At 45.1% G+C, this 16,738-nt stretch overlaps 1 protein-coding gene across 1 annotated transcript; it reads right to left on the reverse strand.

The window, feature by feature from the left end:
• Positions 1-5,427: 5,427 nt before the first annotated feature.
• Fbxo43 (F-box protein 43) lies at positions 5,428-15,556 on the reverse strand. Its single transcript, XM_050162913.1, has 5 exons — positions 15,439-15,556; positions 11,527-12,934; positions 8,119-8,221; positions 5,956-6,159; positions 5,428-5,861 (listed from the first exon to the last, which is right to left on the reverse strand). Exons 2-5 carry the CDS (start codon positions 12,921-12,923, stop codon positions 5,613-5,615), a joined length of 1,953 nt encoding a protein of 650 aa, XP_050018870.1. The 5' UTR covers positions 12,924-12,934; positions 15,439-15,556; the 3' UTR covers positions 5,428-5,612.
• Between the last annotated feature and the right edge of the window lie 1,182 nt (positions 15,557-16,738).

Genomic DNA, 16,738 nt, shown 5'->3' on the forward strand with positions numbered 1-16,738 from the left:
TTGCTATGATCTTTTCCTGCTGTTAGATTAACCTACCTTATCCATATCTGAAAACAGTCACCCACACCCATGTGACATTTAGTTGGAAAATGCCGGTGAATTTTTCACACTTCCTAAAAACAGTTCATAATTTTTGGTAGAACATAATTAAAGATATTCATTAGGCAATTTCATAATTTACCCAGGTCAGCTGCCACCTGGACCTGCGGACTCAGGCTCACTCTGTCTCTGCTCCATACTGATAAGATTACTCTCTGATGTTGTCATTTTCACAGGTAAGGAATACTTTCTTATGGGGCTACAGAGATGGCTCACTGGCTAACAGCACTGGCTGCTCTTTCAGAGGACCTGGGTTCGGTTCCCAGCACTCCCGTGGCAGTTAGCAACCATCGATTACACCGGTCCTGGAGGATCCAATGCTTTCTTTTGGTTTCCTTGGGCACAAGTCATGCATGCGCATGGTGCACAGACATACATGCAGGCAAACACTGACCACATAACATGCACACAGTGCAGACATACATGCAGGCTCATCATATAAAATACTTTCTTTTAAAGAACACACTTCCTGTTTTCTCTTCTCTCCCCTCACCTTGTGTTTCTTCTTTCCAAACTTGCTTTCCTTTTTGAAAGTAAATTTGAAAGCTCTCAGTGATAATTTTATGTGTAGTGTGTTTTGCCTGCCTGCATGTCTATGTGCCACATATTCTGGGGCCTCCAGAAGCCAGAAGAGGGCATCAGACCCACTGGAACTGGAGGGACAGACTGTTCTGATCTACCTACCAGATAATGCTGGAACCTGAACACAGGTCCTCTAGGCCAGCCAATGCACTTAACCCCTGAGTCATCTCTCTGGTACCCTTAAGGGATTATTTTGAACGAATATGGTATCTCTGATACCTCTAGCAGCTACAACAAAGTTCACCATGATACAGTAAATGTTCTATAAATACACCCTAAACAAATAACCCCTTCTAAGACTATGAATGTTTGCACAAATGACAGAGGCAGGAAAAGCATGGGATTCGCTGGAACTAGTGCAGGTAGACTTTTCTTTCCTGCCCCCACTTCCCAAATAGGCAACTATTTGGAGACTTAATATAAATTATAAACGCTTGGCCAATAGCTCAGATTATTACTAACTAGCTCTTACAACTTAGTCACATCCTGACATCACCACGGATGTTTCCAGAAAACATCTGGCTCCAGGTTATTTGTGCTAAACCGTGGACCCACATTGCTTCCTCGCTCCCCCCCCCCCTTGCAGGAATGGAACCGCTGGAGGGAAAACAGCATGACTCCATTTTCACAGTGTGCACTCATCCACGCCTGATGAGGGGGCCAGGAGTGCACATCTAGTGGGTGAGTTAACGTGTTCCAAGTGTACGCCTGGTTCCACCAAGTAAGTGTTCTCTCTGTTAGCATCCTGGAAAATGTTATACATGCTCAAGCCAGCCAAAATAACTGAGTAATAACTACTTCCCAAATTTATTCTACATCTTAAAAAAAAAGAAGAAACAGTTCCTCTATTTGGAAATGCCATCGTTTGTGTCAAATTCATAAAAGCTAAATTTACTTGTAAAAGACCCTTATCACTATAAATAAGTCTTTGGTGCCCCCTAGTGGAAGTTTCAGTATTCTCTTTGAAAAGTTAACTGCTGCTCAGAGTTTGAAATGAGTGGGTAATTTGATCCTTTAAAATGCTATTTTAGGGAAGTAGAAAAAGACAAGATCTCCTGAGTAAATTGGGAGCATGGGGACCATGGGAGAGGGCTGAAGGGTAGGGGAGAGGCAGGGAGGGGAGCAGAAAAAATGTAGAGCTCAATAAAAATCAATTTTAAAAAAAGAAAAAAATGCTAATTTAAACAGAAATAACATGAACAGGAATGTAATTTATTAAGTGCCCAAGTCCTCAGTAAATATTTGTGTCATGAATTTATAACTGTGATTTATACAGTTGCCTAAGCCAAGGGAATAGAACTTAGCTTTGGCGGTTGGAGAGATGGCTCAGAGGCTAAGAGCAAGTATGACCCTTACAAAGGACCCGAGTTCAGTTCCCAGCACCCACAGTGGGTATCCCACCATGTCTAACTCCAGGTTGATGGGATCTGACACCCCCCTCGGCCCCCTGCCTTCCTGTGCATGTACCCATACACAGACATGAATACACACAGTTTAAAATAAACATACTTTAGAACTTAGTTAACACCGTGCCAAGGTATCAAAATGTTTCTTGTATCAAATTACATTGTATGCACATATGAAATTCTAAAAAATTAATACAAATATATTAAAATAAATGTCTCTTGGGCTAGAGGTGTGCCTTGTCTGCCAGCAGCCCGTAGACCACCCATGCTAGCGCACACCTACAGGTCCTTGACGCCATACAGAGCGTTCCATACAGAGCGTAGCCAGCCTGGCCCACAGGACAACCTGTGGTGGTTTTGTTTTGACTTGTTTTTGTTGTTGTTGGTTTTTAAAAGCTAGCAACATAAAAATACCTTTAATACTTTGCAATTTAAATCTTAATAAATCCACAAGAAAACCTAATTCTTTAAAAGGTTATGATATATTTAAATACGCTTTTCTGTACCCATAGGAAAGCACTGCCCTTGGAGTGTGTGTGTCTTCAGGTTTAGCGGCCTGGGGACTGCTGACATGATCATAATGGCTTTGGTTTGTTTCCCTTGCTGTAAGTTGTGTTTTTTGAGGGGGATTGTTGTTTTTTGTTTCATTTTTTGTTTTTGAGACAGGATCTTAGGCAGCCCAGGTCAACCTCAGGTGCGTTGAGGAAGCAGAGATGATGATGGGCTCCCGCTTCTTCCCCCTCCCCCTCCCATGCTGGGATAATGGAGTTTGCCACCGTGTCCGGCTTCATTGACGTTTTGATTGACAGAGTTGTTTAAGCAGCGCAGGAATGCAGAAATTACTCCTGTAGAATTATTTGTAATTATAAGTGAAGGCGGTATATTATATATACAAGTTGAGTAAAAGAGGGTACCACTGAAGAAATGCTCATTGTCCAAATGCTCCAGGAGACCAGTCCTTTCAAGTTGAAGAAAAAGACAAGATCTCCTGAGTAAATTGGGAGCATGGGGACCTTAGGGGAGGGTTGAAGAGGGGAAGGGAGAGGCAGGAAGGGGAGCAGAGAAAAATGTAGAGCTCAATAAAAATCAATAAAAAAAAAAGAATTATTTGTAATTAGAATTTTTCCTGAGCAGGCCAAGAAAATTGTTAAATGCCAAAGCCATCTCCCATTTAAGGCATTGTAAACACACACGTTTTGAGTTCTCAAACAGAGCTGTCCTGCACAAACAGGAACTGCCTCTGCCATCGTCCTGACCTCACACAGTCGCCTGCCTGACCCCCAGCCTCCTGTTACAGTAGAAGGAATGAGATGATTTCCTCCGGGCTGAAGAGACAGTCACTAGCAACTGAGCTCCTCCGCATCACGGTGAGGGAGGACAGAGCCCTCTCAAGTGTGTCTGTGCCCAGGCAGACAGTCTAGCGAGCAGTTTAGACCTTGACTCCATGGTCCATTCAGGACCAAGGCCTGGGCACATCTACTACAGTTTTCCATATGAGCAGCAACATGAATTGCTGTCACGTATGGGGTCTGTGAGCCACTTCCCAGGGCCGTCAGTGAGAGACTGCTGGACGGGCCAGTGAGTAAGCTGATCAAGAGAGGAAGTGCAAAGAGGGGGTTTCATGCAGTAAGAGAATCAGACTGAAGTCAATTCCTAAAAGTACATTTAAAAGCCTCTATGCGGGAAACAGCGAAGATCACAGTAAATGTTTGTAAATTGGCCCTGGTGCAGAATTAAACAGACTCCAAGATGGATGTGGTGGCCTGCAATCCCAGCCAGCGCTCAGTAGGTTGAGACAGGAGGATTGCCTTGAGCTCAAGGTCAACCTGGCTATGTAGTAACTTCCTTGCCAGACTGAGCTACAAAGTAAATTAAAAGTCTGTCAAACGAAAAATAAAGGGGGCTGGAGAGATGGCTCAGTGGTTAAGAGCATTGCCTGCTCTTCCAAAGGTCCTGAGTTCAATTCCCGGCAACCACATGGTGGCTCACAACCATCTATAATGAGGTCTGGTCCCCTCTTCTGGCCTGCAGACATACACACAGACAGAATATTGTATGCATAATAAATAAATTAAAAGAAAAAGAAAAAAAGAAAAATAAAGAAATGGGGGGAGATGTTCAACTTAGAGCCAAACAGAACATATATATATATATATGTGTATATATATAACATATATGCACATATATAGAGATATATAAATCTTAAAACACGAGTCATTTTCCTAAATAATGTGTGTTAAGGACAACATTTAAACATATGTGTATAGTGTGAACACACACATTGTTCATGTAACAGTTACCAAGCACACAATTTCTAAATCTACTGTCAAAGTTTCCCTCTTATGGTTGTAGAGCGGTGGCTCATAGTTAAGAACATTGGCTGCTCTTCCAAAGGACCCAGATTGAACTCTCAGCACCCACACAGCAGTTCACAGCTGTCTGTAACTCCAGGTCCAGGAGATCCAACACCCTCACACAGACACATGTGCAGATAAAACACCAATGCATATAAAGTAAAAATAAATAAAATCATTTAAAAAAGAAAATCCCCTCTTGTAGTGGCACATGCTTTTAATCCCAGAACTCAGGAGGCAGAGGCGGGCAGATCTCTGTGAGCCTAGTCTGCAGAGTGACTTCCAGGACAGCCAGAGCTACACAGTAAGACTCTATCTCGAAGTAACAAACAAAAAAGGTCCTGTCTTATACTAATTTTTCAACAATAAAATTTAGCCCTTTTGCCACTGAAATTGTTCTTGGAAAAAGACACATAATAAACACATATAAATTATAGTGTCTATTAGCAATAACTTCATACATTTTCCTGTTCAAAGCCCATCTTTTCCACCTAGCCCAAATCTTACAAAATGACAGAATCTGTGACTATAATTCCAGAATTTTAAGCAGTTAATTATAAATGTGTAACTTACAGGGGGTTGTTAATAAAATTTCGTGTGAGTGACTTATTGGATGAGTAACTACAGCATCTCCATAACTGACACTTAAGTTGTTAAGTAAATTTAACTGAACCAAAAGTCTACCACAATAGCAAATAAGAGAAAGATTGAAATTATGGATTATATTTGATGGAACTTCTAAAAACATTTTATTTATATTTAATTTAAGCCATTAGCTCATTTTCTAAACCTGTAAGTACATTGGCCTAAAATTTAATATTTTTTCAAATTATTTCGAAAATATTTTAAAAGAAAAACAATTGAGGATTTCAACACAGTTACAAAATGCACAAATTTAAAAAGTTACATAAAGCAGTAAAACACACCTGTAAAAACCCTGAAAATTCTTTATTTAAAACATTAAGTTATTGAAAGTGGGGATATAATGTAATAAAATAAAACTCTCTCAAATGCATCACTTTAAATATACAATAGCCTACAATGTAACATATACAAAACAGAAAAAATAATCACCATCTACCATCAACGGGAAGATTTGCATGTGTTCAAAACAGTCATAATTTTAAGTCAGACAGAACACGGGCCAACGGGGATTGTTTCCTTAGTCTCTTTAGAGCCGTTTTAAATTCCGCTTGCTTTGGGCACTCCCTGGGAGAACATCTTTACGATTTCGTGGCTTCGCCGACCTCCTTCTACATTCTTCAGACCCATGATAAGCACACAGACATAACACACAAAAGTCAAAGCCGCAGGCCAAACGGCTGCACAGAGCCCTTTTCTTATACGGCTGGTACTTAGCGGGGGATTGGCACCTTGGGCAAGGTTTTAAAGCTTCGTCACTGAAAAGCGTGCTGGCAACCTGCAGCGGAAGCACGACACTCAGTCTTCCAGTGTGACACCGATGGTCACTTTATTCCAAACTCTATTTCGAACAACTCAGGGTCCATACTCACCTTAACATACTCTTCCTGTTTACTCCTCAGGTGGGTGAGGGAAGAGCTTGCTACAGGAGTCAGAACATCTCCCCAAGGGGACACAGTTGGCGCCTGCTCGTTCTGAGAAGCGTGTGCCTGCGCCTGTGCCTGCACTGGTCTTAACGCGGAGCGGCTGAGAAGCTGGAGCCGAGTGGCAGCGTCCTGAACATGGAACACAGCCGCCTGTAGTAAAGACAGAGAACCAACACCGCAAGTGTTCCAAGTCAGGGCAGCTTCCTGCCTGGCCTGGAGTTCAGTGTCTAGGAGTGGGTTATACCACCAGGATCTCTTTTGGGGGGTGGGGGAGTTGGGGAACAGGCAATCTTTTCCCACCTAACTTTTAAGTCAAAGAAAGCAGGTTTGGAGATGGTTCTGCAGGTAAGTGTGCTAGCCATGAAATCCTGACAGCCTGAGGTGGTGGTGCACTCCTCCCAGTGAGATGGGGAGTGGACACAGGAGGACGGCCAGGAGCTCCACAGCACAGCAGCCTAAACAAGAGAGCTCCTGCACCAACAAGGTGGAAGGGAGGGAGGCAAGAGCCAGATCCCCACAGTTGTCCTGACCCCCCCCCCCCTCTCTCTCTCTCTCTCACACACACACACACACACACACACACACACACACGCACGCACGCACGCACATCATGTATATTTTGGAGATGATCAATTACTTTTTCATTTAAGCCATTTGTCTATTACTGACAAATTCTCCTCTGAGGAATCGGAGGGTGTAATAGCATTGTGGTAGTCTGCAGGCTGTGTGACCACAGCTGCTCAGTTCTGGGCTCGACAGCAGAAATACCGAAGAGAAACGCTGTTCCAATCAAACTTACTTTGAGAATCAAGGGACAGAAAGGACTTGGCCTACAAACCATAGTTTGCAGTCCATTTTTAAACCAAGATCAAAATTGGGGGAGAGGGGAGAATCTTTTCAAAGCACATAGTCCCAGCATTCAAGAGGCAGGAGGATTGCCACAAGTTTAAGGCTGACCTTGTCTACATGCAGAGTTCCAGGCTTTCACAGTGAGACCTTCTCAAAAAAGAAAACACAGAAGCTTAACAATAGGGTACATGTCATAAGACCCTTCACATGGCCTCTGGGTCATGCTCACGTCTGATCCACCATAGATGGTGATGTAGTTATGGTCATCAGACAGGAGAGAGATCCAGAGAGGGTGGTGGGGAGTGGTGCTAGGGCTGAGTGGCCGGAGAGCTAACCGAATCCCTTCCAGATAAAATAACAAATACTGTCCGGGCAAGCTAGCACACGCTTTTAATCCCAGGATTCGGGAGGCAGAGGCAGGTAGATCTCTGAGTTCAATGCCAGCCTGGACTACAAAATGAGTTTCTGGACAGTCAGGGCTACACAGAGAAATCTTGATTCAAAAAAATAAAAAATAGCATTCCAAGTGCATTATCTAGAAATACAAGAAATAGAAGTAGAGACCAGGGGCCTACTGTGGTATCTCAAACCTGTAATCCCAGCACCCAGGAAGGTAAGGCTGGAGGACTACCATGAGTTTGAGGCCATCATGTTTGCACAGTTTTAAGAAAACCTGGAATACAGAGTCAGACACTGCCCACAGACAGGGCAAGGAGGGTGATGAGCTTTGTTAGAAACCTAGACTCCAGCTGTACTTTTGAAGTTTGTTGTGTTTTGAAGGAGCTCTGTTAGCAAATTAAAATAAGAAAAAAATGTATAAGGAAAAAATGTAGTCCTTTAAGAAGCCAGACAGTGCACCTGCCTTGAAGCAAGTAACTGTTCTAGCTGTCCTTTGTACTGTGTTAAAGCAGCCTTTTGCCTTCTCCCCCTGTTGTATTGGGTATTAAAGTGTATGGAAAATAAATGCGGCGACTCAGCACTCAGTGTTTGCCGAGTTGCGTCTCAGGGACTCTGTCTTATCGCTCTTCTTCCTACTTAACATTTTTCTAATCCCCATGCCCCTACCCTGGTAAGTGGTATCCTTGTCGAAGCTGCTCCCCGACATACTTTCTGGACGATCTGGAAGTAGTTTGGAAAAGGAGAACTTCTCAGGGAATGCTTGCTAACTGGGAAAGATTCACAGATGAGAGAGGCCAAGCGTGGTGCTCAGCAACGTGGAGTTATGGCTACAAACCACTTCCGGCAGGATTTCCCTGTTACCTGAGTATTGGATTTCAGCTGTATGATATAAAGGTTCCGCCTCTCGTTTGCCTTTTTATCCTGAGCCACAATTTCACGCCAGTTTCTGCTGACGTTCCAAACACTACAATAAACAAGTCAGGCTGTTACTGCATAGTCTCCGAAGGTTGAAATTTTTTTATAAGGTAACCAATAATAAAAATAATTTTAAAGATCTTGAACAGGAAATTTAAGGTTAAAATTACATAATGATATGATTTGATCAACTCATTGTTTCAGACTCATTTACCATATGAAAGAATTCCTATTAAAATACTAAGCACATAGTGGCAACTTGACAGATTGCCATTTCATTTACATTCCTTTAATTTTTTTAAAAAATATATTCATTTATTTATTTAGTAGGTATTAGGAGCAGGGGAAGGCAAATACATGTCATGGTTCTTGAGTCCAGTCGGAGAACAACCAGTGAAACTTGGTTCTCTTCTCCAGTGTAGGACCCGGGGGTTGAACTCAGACCGGCAGGATTGGCGGCAAGTGCTCTTACCTGCTGAGCCACGCTGCCAGCCCTGTAAGCCAACATAGGCCATGGATGGTAGTTTAGACCTGACATCCAAGCACTTGGTTAGATGAGGCAGGGCTGCCGTGAATGCAAGGCCAGGCTGGGATACAGCAACAGCAAAAGTTATAAAGCAGACATGAGCCGCTGGGATATCAGGGTCATGTGACATTCCACTATAAATTCTGAAATCAGCATGCAGCACATGATGACCATCTAGTATGAAACGCTTTCTTCCGTTCCTGTATCTAGCCAATCTCTGGCACTTTTGGCCAAATGAACTTAAGAAGAACCCTTCACTTAAGTGCCAAACAATAGCTATACTGTGCACAGCGCCCTCGGTGATACAGGCTGCCGCTTCTAGGCTAAAGAGCACCCTGCTGCCGAGAGAGTCCCTATTTTATTCATAAAGCTTAGGTAGGATGGATGCAGCTGGAGACCAGCTTCAGCCTCTTAGTGAAGAAATGTTAATCGAGCCTTTGTCTCTCTTCCTAATTTAGCCGGTCAGGGAAAGAGACCAGGAGACCGAGGTGGGGAGAAAGTCACCCACTAAAAGGGGAGCTGGAACCATGGGTTGGCTCAGTGGATAACGGCAAGTGTCCTGTCAACCTGACAACCTAAGTCTCATCACACATACAGGTGGAAGTAGAGAGGTCCTTCCACAAAGTGGTCCTCTGGCCTCCGTGACTGTCATGGCATGCACATGCACGCACACACAAACACACACACACACACACACGTGGTCCTCTGGCCTCCGTGACTGTCATGGCATGCACACGCATGCACGCACACACACACGTGGTCCTCTGGCCTCCATGACTGTCATGACATGCACACGCATGCACGCACGCACACACTTCTCCATAACTATCTCGTGTTACCAAGAAGAGCACCAGTCAGACCATAAACACACATTCTTTGTGACAAACAGCTCTACAGGGAGGGAGGGGCAGGAATCGCTGAAGTACGACCAGTACGAGTGAATCACACAAGCAGCCACCCAAATTGTCACCCAACGTTCTGACTTCCCTGTACTGAGATATGCCGACATTCCTGTGTTCAGCCACGCTAATATTTAGACACCTTTGAAAGGCACACACCGATGCATGGGTAAGTGCACATGTTATCCGTCTGGGTTACACCAACATGTGCTTTACCAAACATACTCTGAAAGGTGGCCGAACATTAAGAGTTTTCATGAAGACATTGGGTGAAAGAGCAGAGAGCCCGGGGAGCAGACCTCCATCTGCTTCTGGATTATTACAGGAGATTTAATTCATCTAGGGATGTTTCTCCACCTGCAAATTACACAGGTAGACCAGACACCTCAGAAGACTTCCAGCAACAAAATGTATAACTTGCCACAACAGCTTAAAATAGATGTGTGGGAGAAAGGCCAGTGGGAGCAGTAGCTATAGAAACAACACGGACCTAATCCACACTTCACGTCTTCCTGTGGACAAACAGAGTCACGAGGCAGGAGGTGGCTCATCAAGATGAGATACTGGCCACCGAGCCTGAAGACCCACGGGTAGAAGGGGAGAAATGATGTCCATGAGTGGTCCTCTGACCACTGCACGGGCTCCCTGTGCTCTGCCTGTTCTCGCTGACATGACAACGGAGGTGTCCTGCCTAGCGACAGCCCTGGACCCCACACACTGCCAGCATTGTCATTCTGATCCCCTTCCCTCATCCCTAAACCCCCGCTGTTCTCTGTAACCATGAAGTGCCGCAGAGTCGACCACAGTGTTTGTGGACAGAGTTCTGCAGAGTCTAATCTCTCAGACACAACTGCCTTTCTCTCCTCAGTCAGCAACAAAGAAACAAGGCATATATCCATAGCCTAAAATGAGAGCTAGCTATTTTTCTTAGATTCTAGAATTTGGACGAAATAATAATGTTCATTATTTGTGATAGTTTCTCTTATTTCTGATCAAGTGTCATAACTTTAGAACAATTTGTATCTACAATCGGATGTGAACTTTTAAATAAAATATTTTAAAAAATTCTGTGGCATAAATTGGGCATGGTGGCACACACCTTGTAATACCAGGACCTGAAAGTGGAGGCAGAAAGATCAGGAGTTCAAGGTCATCCTCAACTACATTGTGAGTACAAGACTAGCCTGGGATACAAGAGACCCTGTCTGTGTGTCTCTGTCTGCCTGTCTCTCTTTCTGTGTGTCTATCTGACCATTTGTCTGTCTGTCTGTCTGTCTGTCTGTCTGTCTCTCTCTCTCTCTCTCTCTCTCTCTCTCTCTCTCTCTCTCACACACACACACACACACACACACACACACACACACACAGTAAGAGGGATTGTGGAGATAGCTCAGTTGGCAAAGTGCTTGCTGTGTAAGCAAAAGACCTGCATTTGGGCCATCATCAGCCACATAAAAGGCCTGGCACACACTTGTAATCCCAGTTGGGGAGGTGGAATCCGGAGGATCCTGGGATCTTGCCCAGCCCAATTGGTGATCTTCACATTCAGTAAGAGACCTTGTCTCAAAAAGTAAGGCAGAGAGCCATGAAGAAATATTGAAGACTATGAATTGACTTCTGGCTTCTACATACATACACCACTACCACCACCATCATCATCTTGATTTTTCTTTTCCTGACCTTGAACCAGAACCTGAGTAACCCTTCTGCCCCAGTTTCTCAGCTATCTGGAATTACAGGCCTATACCACTAGATCCATCTTTTATTTTTGTTTTTAAATAGAAGGAATTACTTAGCAATCTTTACTAGGGAGGTCACTTAACCAACCTCTGATATGGGTAATACAACTGAAGACAGAAAAACAACAAAACAAACATCAGTTTAAAAGATGATGAACGTTTTCTTCCATGAGCAACTTTTATTTCTTACCTGAACAAACTCTCTGAAGTCAAGAAATCTAAAACCACAGTTAAAATATGCTTCAAATTTCGATACTGTAATTCTGTCAAGATATCCAGCTGTTCTATGCCCATCTTCTTGCCAATCAGTCCAGCCAGAGCACGCCGCAGTCTGTCTATTTTCCCCTCATCCCTTTCCTCAAAGAATGCCTCGTCATCTTCCTGCTGGAATCTCTTCCTTTTGATTTTCATAAAGATCTCGTGCACTAACTGCAAGGCCGGGGTATTTGATAAGTTCTTAAAGCTTACAGCCCAATCCCTCATCTTCTCACAGGAGCCTTGCTGACCCTCCGGGATGCCTGAAGCAGCACTCACTCTTGCTTCAGAGTTGGGAGTAACCATCTGCTTTTCATCTTCTGTTTCTGACTGGGAGCCTTGCTCCCGGAGAGTGGACAGTCTTCTCAACCTTCCAGGATGCTTTGGATTTTTTACGAGGTCCCCCACTCTGGGAGTCCCCTTCTGAAGCAGTTCTTGCAAAGAGCCCTCTTGGTCAGAAATGGAATCTTCTGACTTATCCCAGGTAAGGGAGCTAAAACCGCTGTCTCCAGGTGTTGAAACACTGTCTCTCACTTCTGCTGAAGAAGAAAGTGTTTGGCTCCCCTTAAATCTAGTTTTTGATATAAGACTACTTATTGGAGTTACATACGTGGTTACCTCTGCTCCATAGGTTGTCTGGCTACCAGAGGAGCCCAGTTCAGGACATGTATTCTCATCACTAACACTTAAACTGCTGTCGCTAAAGTCGTGTGTGATAGAGCCTTTGAAATCATTGCCTTGAATTGGAGACAGACATTCCACTCCGAATAAGCCACACTCTCCCGTGGAATCATCAACTGTGGAAGTCTTGTGCTGAGAAAACCTTAACCTCAACTTCTGACTGCTGGAAGTACCATCCTCTGTCACTAACGAGCTAAAGTTGTCCTGCTCTGGGAAACGCTTTTCTAAGCTAACAACGTGGCTTATGTTGCCTTCCAGAGACCGGCTTTGTGGATCTAAATCCCCTTTCAGAAGAGCAAAAGATAAGTCGAGCCGCCTGCGTAAGGAGCACGTTTTCCTTCTGACTTTAGGAGTCTCACAGAGTTCCGGGCTCCCACCCTCCTCCTTCCTGGGGAAAGGAGGTTTCTTTCTATGAGCGGGAGATACTGCGGGATTGGCGGGACCTCGGCATGGAGTTTCTAGAAGCTCCTGGAATAACACTGGGTCCTTTTCTTTCTTATGAGAGCTGAGAGTCTCTGGCGACTCATGACGGTCCTTGTGCTGAAAGGAAGAGGTGGAACAGAAACCTCTGAGGCTGGACCTCTTAACAATGACTGCAGGGGAGTCCTCTTTGCTTCCTGCTCCATGGCTGACTGAATACCTTTGGGACATCTTTGAGTTCTCTGTTTTAACAAAGTAAAAACAAATTTATTCTTCCTCTTCCTTTGCAATCATGAGCCAAGCAGCTTACGCCAAAATATATTATTTGTGTTAAATACAGAGAATGGGAAATTATATATAACAATTTTTTCAGAAGTTACTTAAAAAGCAAACCCCCATAATATACCATCAGATATTTCCTAATTAAAACAGCACCTTGCTATAAAACCAGAAGGCAAATATCCTGATTACTTGACAACTGTAGGCAATGCACTGTGCAAATATTTTATTGAAATATTCTTGTTTGTTTTGTTTTCCGTGAGATGGGCTTCTCTGTGTGACAGCTCTATCTAACTGTTTTGGAACTCACCTTGTAGACCAGGTACTCAAAGATATACACCTACCTCTGCCTCCAGAGCACGGGGATTAAAGGGGTGTGTCACCATGACCTGGCTCTTGAAATAATTCTTATTCTTTATCTGTGGGTGTGTGTGACAGACATGCAAACATGTCATAGTCCATTGTGGGGAACTTGTGGGAGTCAATTCTTTATACGGTGGAGATTAGGGAATCTGTGCTACATAGGTTAGGCATATGAGTAAAAAATGAGTATTACAAAAATTGCTATGATAAACACAATATTAGAGGGCCATTTTTTCAGAACAAAGTAATTTTTAAACCTCTGCTCATGGTTTGGCAGTTTTGACCCCATCCCTCATGATCACTGCTAAATTCTACATATGCCCAGGAAGTCAAGACAATTAAACCTTGCTTCCAACAAATTGCATTATACTTTAAAACAATTTATGCCTTCTAAATATTAATGAATTATGTTCATCTCATAAATCCTTTTCTCCTGTAACAATATTAAGTTCAATCAATTTGGTGAAGTTGGATGAGTGCTTGTGTCCATGTGGCCTTCTAAGAAACGTAACTATTCTGCTACTTCACCACTAGGTGCCTCGCCAGCCTACGATTTGGAAATGAAGCCGGAACCGTTGGAGAGAGAAAGCCCATATACGCGCCCTCTCCACGAGAAACCACAAGCTTTGGCCATCTTTCCTGTACCCCAAAATTCCTACTTCAAAACTTTAAAAATATCCACGCAACCACAGGTCGCCTGGCTTATTGTACTGACCCAACAGTTGACTGATGTTCATTTAAAAAATAAAAATAAAAAAATAATAAAAAACGGGTCCTGATAAAGGGCTCAGAACTCGCATCTACAAATAAAGACGTCCAATAGGTCAGAGAACTACTTAGTTAAAAGTAGATGCCCTCGTTCGTTCAAGTGTAATGTCTTACCCTCAGTCAACCTTGAGTCCTTAACACTTGTCAAAGTAAGGTAGGCTTCCAAATAACTAAGTCTCTCATCTTTGCCTCTAAAGGTCATGCCGAGGTACAACCCCCTTAAAGAGAAAAACCTGAATAAATCAGCCGGGCGGCGCAGCGGCGCCCCGACAGCTACGGCTGGAAGGGCACCGGCGGCCTGCGGGGAAAGTCAGGTCGCTGGGGACGTCTCCGCCCGGCCGCGGCCGCGCTCCCCGGCTTTCCTCTGCTAGTCCTGGACGTGGGGGCCTCCCCGGTTCCAGGCCTGAGCCGTCGGCTGCGGGCGGGGCTAACGGTCGTCACCCGGGCGAGCGGCGCGAGCCGGGCGGGCGGAGGGCGAGCGCACCTGAGCCGCGCCGCCCACCTGGGGTCCCGAGCCCCCCTGCCCCGCCCCGTGGACGCCGTCCCTCCCTCCCTCCCTCCCTCCCTCCCTCCCTCGGTCCAGCTGCCCGCCCCTCCCAGCCCTGGGGGAGCGTCTGTTAGAAACCTTGCTGTACAAGGGGTCGTCCCTGGAAAAGTTTCGCCTGCGTTCAGTGTCAAAACAGCCTGCCAACCGAACTGCCTTTGGATGGTAAAGGCAAGTAGTCACACCATTTGATTTGGGGGTGAGAGAGAGGCGGTGGTCCCAGGGAGTCCAGGCTGGCCTCGAACTTAACTTGCAAGGTAGCCAAGGCTGCCCTGGAACTCCTGCTCTGCCTGCCTTCATCTCTCAAATGCTAGGATTACAGGGGTGCCCCACCAAATACAGCAAGATTACAACACCCCCCATTCTTTGCTTTTGTGTTTGTTTTGAGACAGTGTCAGGTGTAGTCCAGGTTGGACTTGAACCTGTGATCCTTCTCACTCTGCCCCCTCCTTTCGCTGGGATTATAGGCATGTGCTAATAATTTTTAAAAATAGTTCTTTTATATTTTCGTCCTTGTTTCTACAACGAACAAGCAGATCTTGTAAACGGAAAAATAAAAATAAAAAAATAAAAGTAAAAAACAAGTCGTGAGGCACACACTACCGTCTCTACAGTCAGAAGGCAGAGACAGCAAGATTCCCAGAGAGACCCTACATTCATACCAAGTTTTAGGCCACCCTAGGCTACAAAGCTACCAACCAAAAGTTATGAATACATAAGAGAGACTGTGTTCAGTTTTCAGACATTCTACTTTGGGGGATCAGAAACACCCAATGCCTTGTTTTCACTCACCGTTCCCTGAGTGCAGAAGGGAGGCCAGACACAGACCTGTCACCCAGGGTAGCTTCTAGCTGCTTTGCTTTGGGGACCTCTCTTCCTAGGTCCACACCCATGAGACATCCCACCTTGGTGCGTCACCATGCCCAGGGTAGCGGAGTTCTCATTCAGAGCCTCGGCTGCCACCTTTAAGCCACTGGCAGCAGCTGCTATGCTCCTCTTCTCTGAGGATGCTCTCTGCCTGGATGCCCCTTAGGTGTCGTAAAAATAGGTGTCGTATTTATAAACTTAAACTCAAGATGAATAGGCCACAGCTTGTTAATGAGGCTTGTGTGTAGAGCAGGCGAGACCCTCCCTTCCGAGGGCTCTGGGCAGGTGGTAACCATTGCTAAAGCTCAGGTGAGATTGGAGGGCTCAGCTGTTAAGAGCACTGGCTGCTCTGCCGAAGGACCCAGGTTGGCTCCCGGCACCCACGTCGTACTTGCTGCTGCCTGTAACTGCCGCTCCAGGGAATCGGACACCCTTTGCTGGCGTCTTCCAGCACCTGCCCACACATGGCGCATACTCACACAGATACACATTTAAAGATGTTTAAAATCATTGTGCCTGTGGTAGTCACTCTTCGTGTTCGTGGTTTGTAAACAAAGATGCTGGGGTGTGGGCACTTGGGCTCTCTGATTAGCAGCTCTGCTCACCCTTGCTGGCCGGATTGCGGCGGGCGAAAGGTCTGGCAGTGGAACAGAGCCACGTCTGCGCCACACCAGGTGTTCTGAGCAGTCCGCGGATTCCTTGGGAAATCTTTGCACCCATCTCTACTAAAGCTCCAGCTTCTGCGGGGGCAGCCTCATGGTTCCAGTTTTTGCTGCACTTTTGCTATCCCAAGCCTGAGTGACCTCCCAGTGACCCTAAAATCATCCCATTCAGGACAGAGGAGTGGCAGGTCCCCCGGTGACCCAGCAGAGACGCCTTTGAGCGGGTCTAAGAGGACAGCACTGTACCTGCGGTGCACACCCCTCGTCTAAACGATATGAGCAGGCGGTTTGGTTTACTTGGGGAGTTGCCTAGGAAATGCTCTGCTTCAGTGACTCCCCTGCTCTTGCAATGCCAGCCCCAATAAAAGTCCTTTTACCTTTAATCCCAGGCAGAGGCAGGCGGATCTCTGTGAGTTCAAGACCAGCCTGGCTTACAAGAGCTGGTTCCAGAACAGCCAGGGCTACACAGAGAAACCCTGTCTCGAAACAACAACAAAAAGTCCTTTTACCTGTTTCTATTTCATATTTATCTATTTTTAAAATTTTTAGATTGTGTGTGTGTG

Source organism: Alexandromys fortis, unplaced genomic scaffold, assembly GCF_014885135.2.
Source record: "Alexandromys fortis isolate MF-2015 unplaced genomic scaffold, M_Fortis_MF-2015_v1.1 scaffold_17, whole genome shotgun sequence".
Lineage (NCBI taxonomy): Eukaryota > Metazoa > Chordata > Mammalia > Rodentia > Cricetidae > Alexandromys > Alexandromys fortis.

Coding starts and splice junctions, on each gene's coding strand:
- Fbxo43 (XM_050162913.1), bottom strand. CDS start 12,923: ATGTCCCAAAGGTATTCAGTCAGCCATGGAGCAGGAAGCAAAGAGGAC. Junction 8,222..11,526: donor ACTTCAGAGAGTTTGTTCAG/GTAAGAAATAAA, acceptor TGTTTATTGTAG/TGTTTGGAACGTCAGCAGAA. Junction 6,160..8,118: donor AGCTGAAATCCAATACTCAG/GTAACAGGGAAA, acceptor TCTTTACTACAG/GCGGCTGTGTTCCATGTTCA.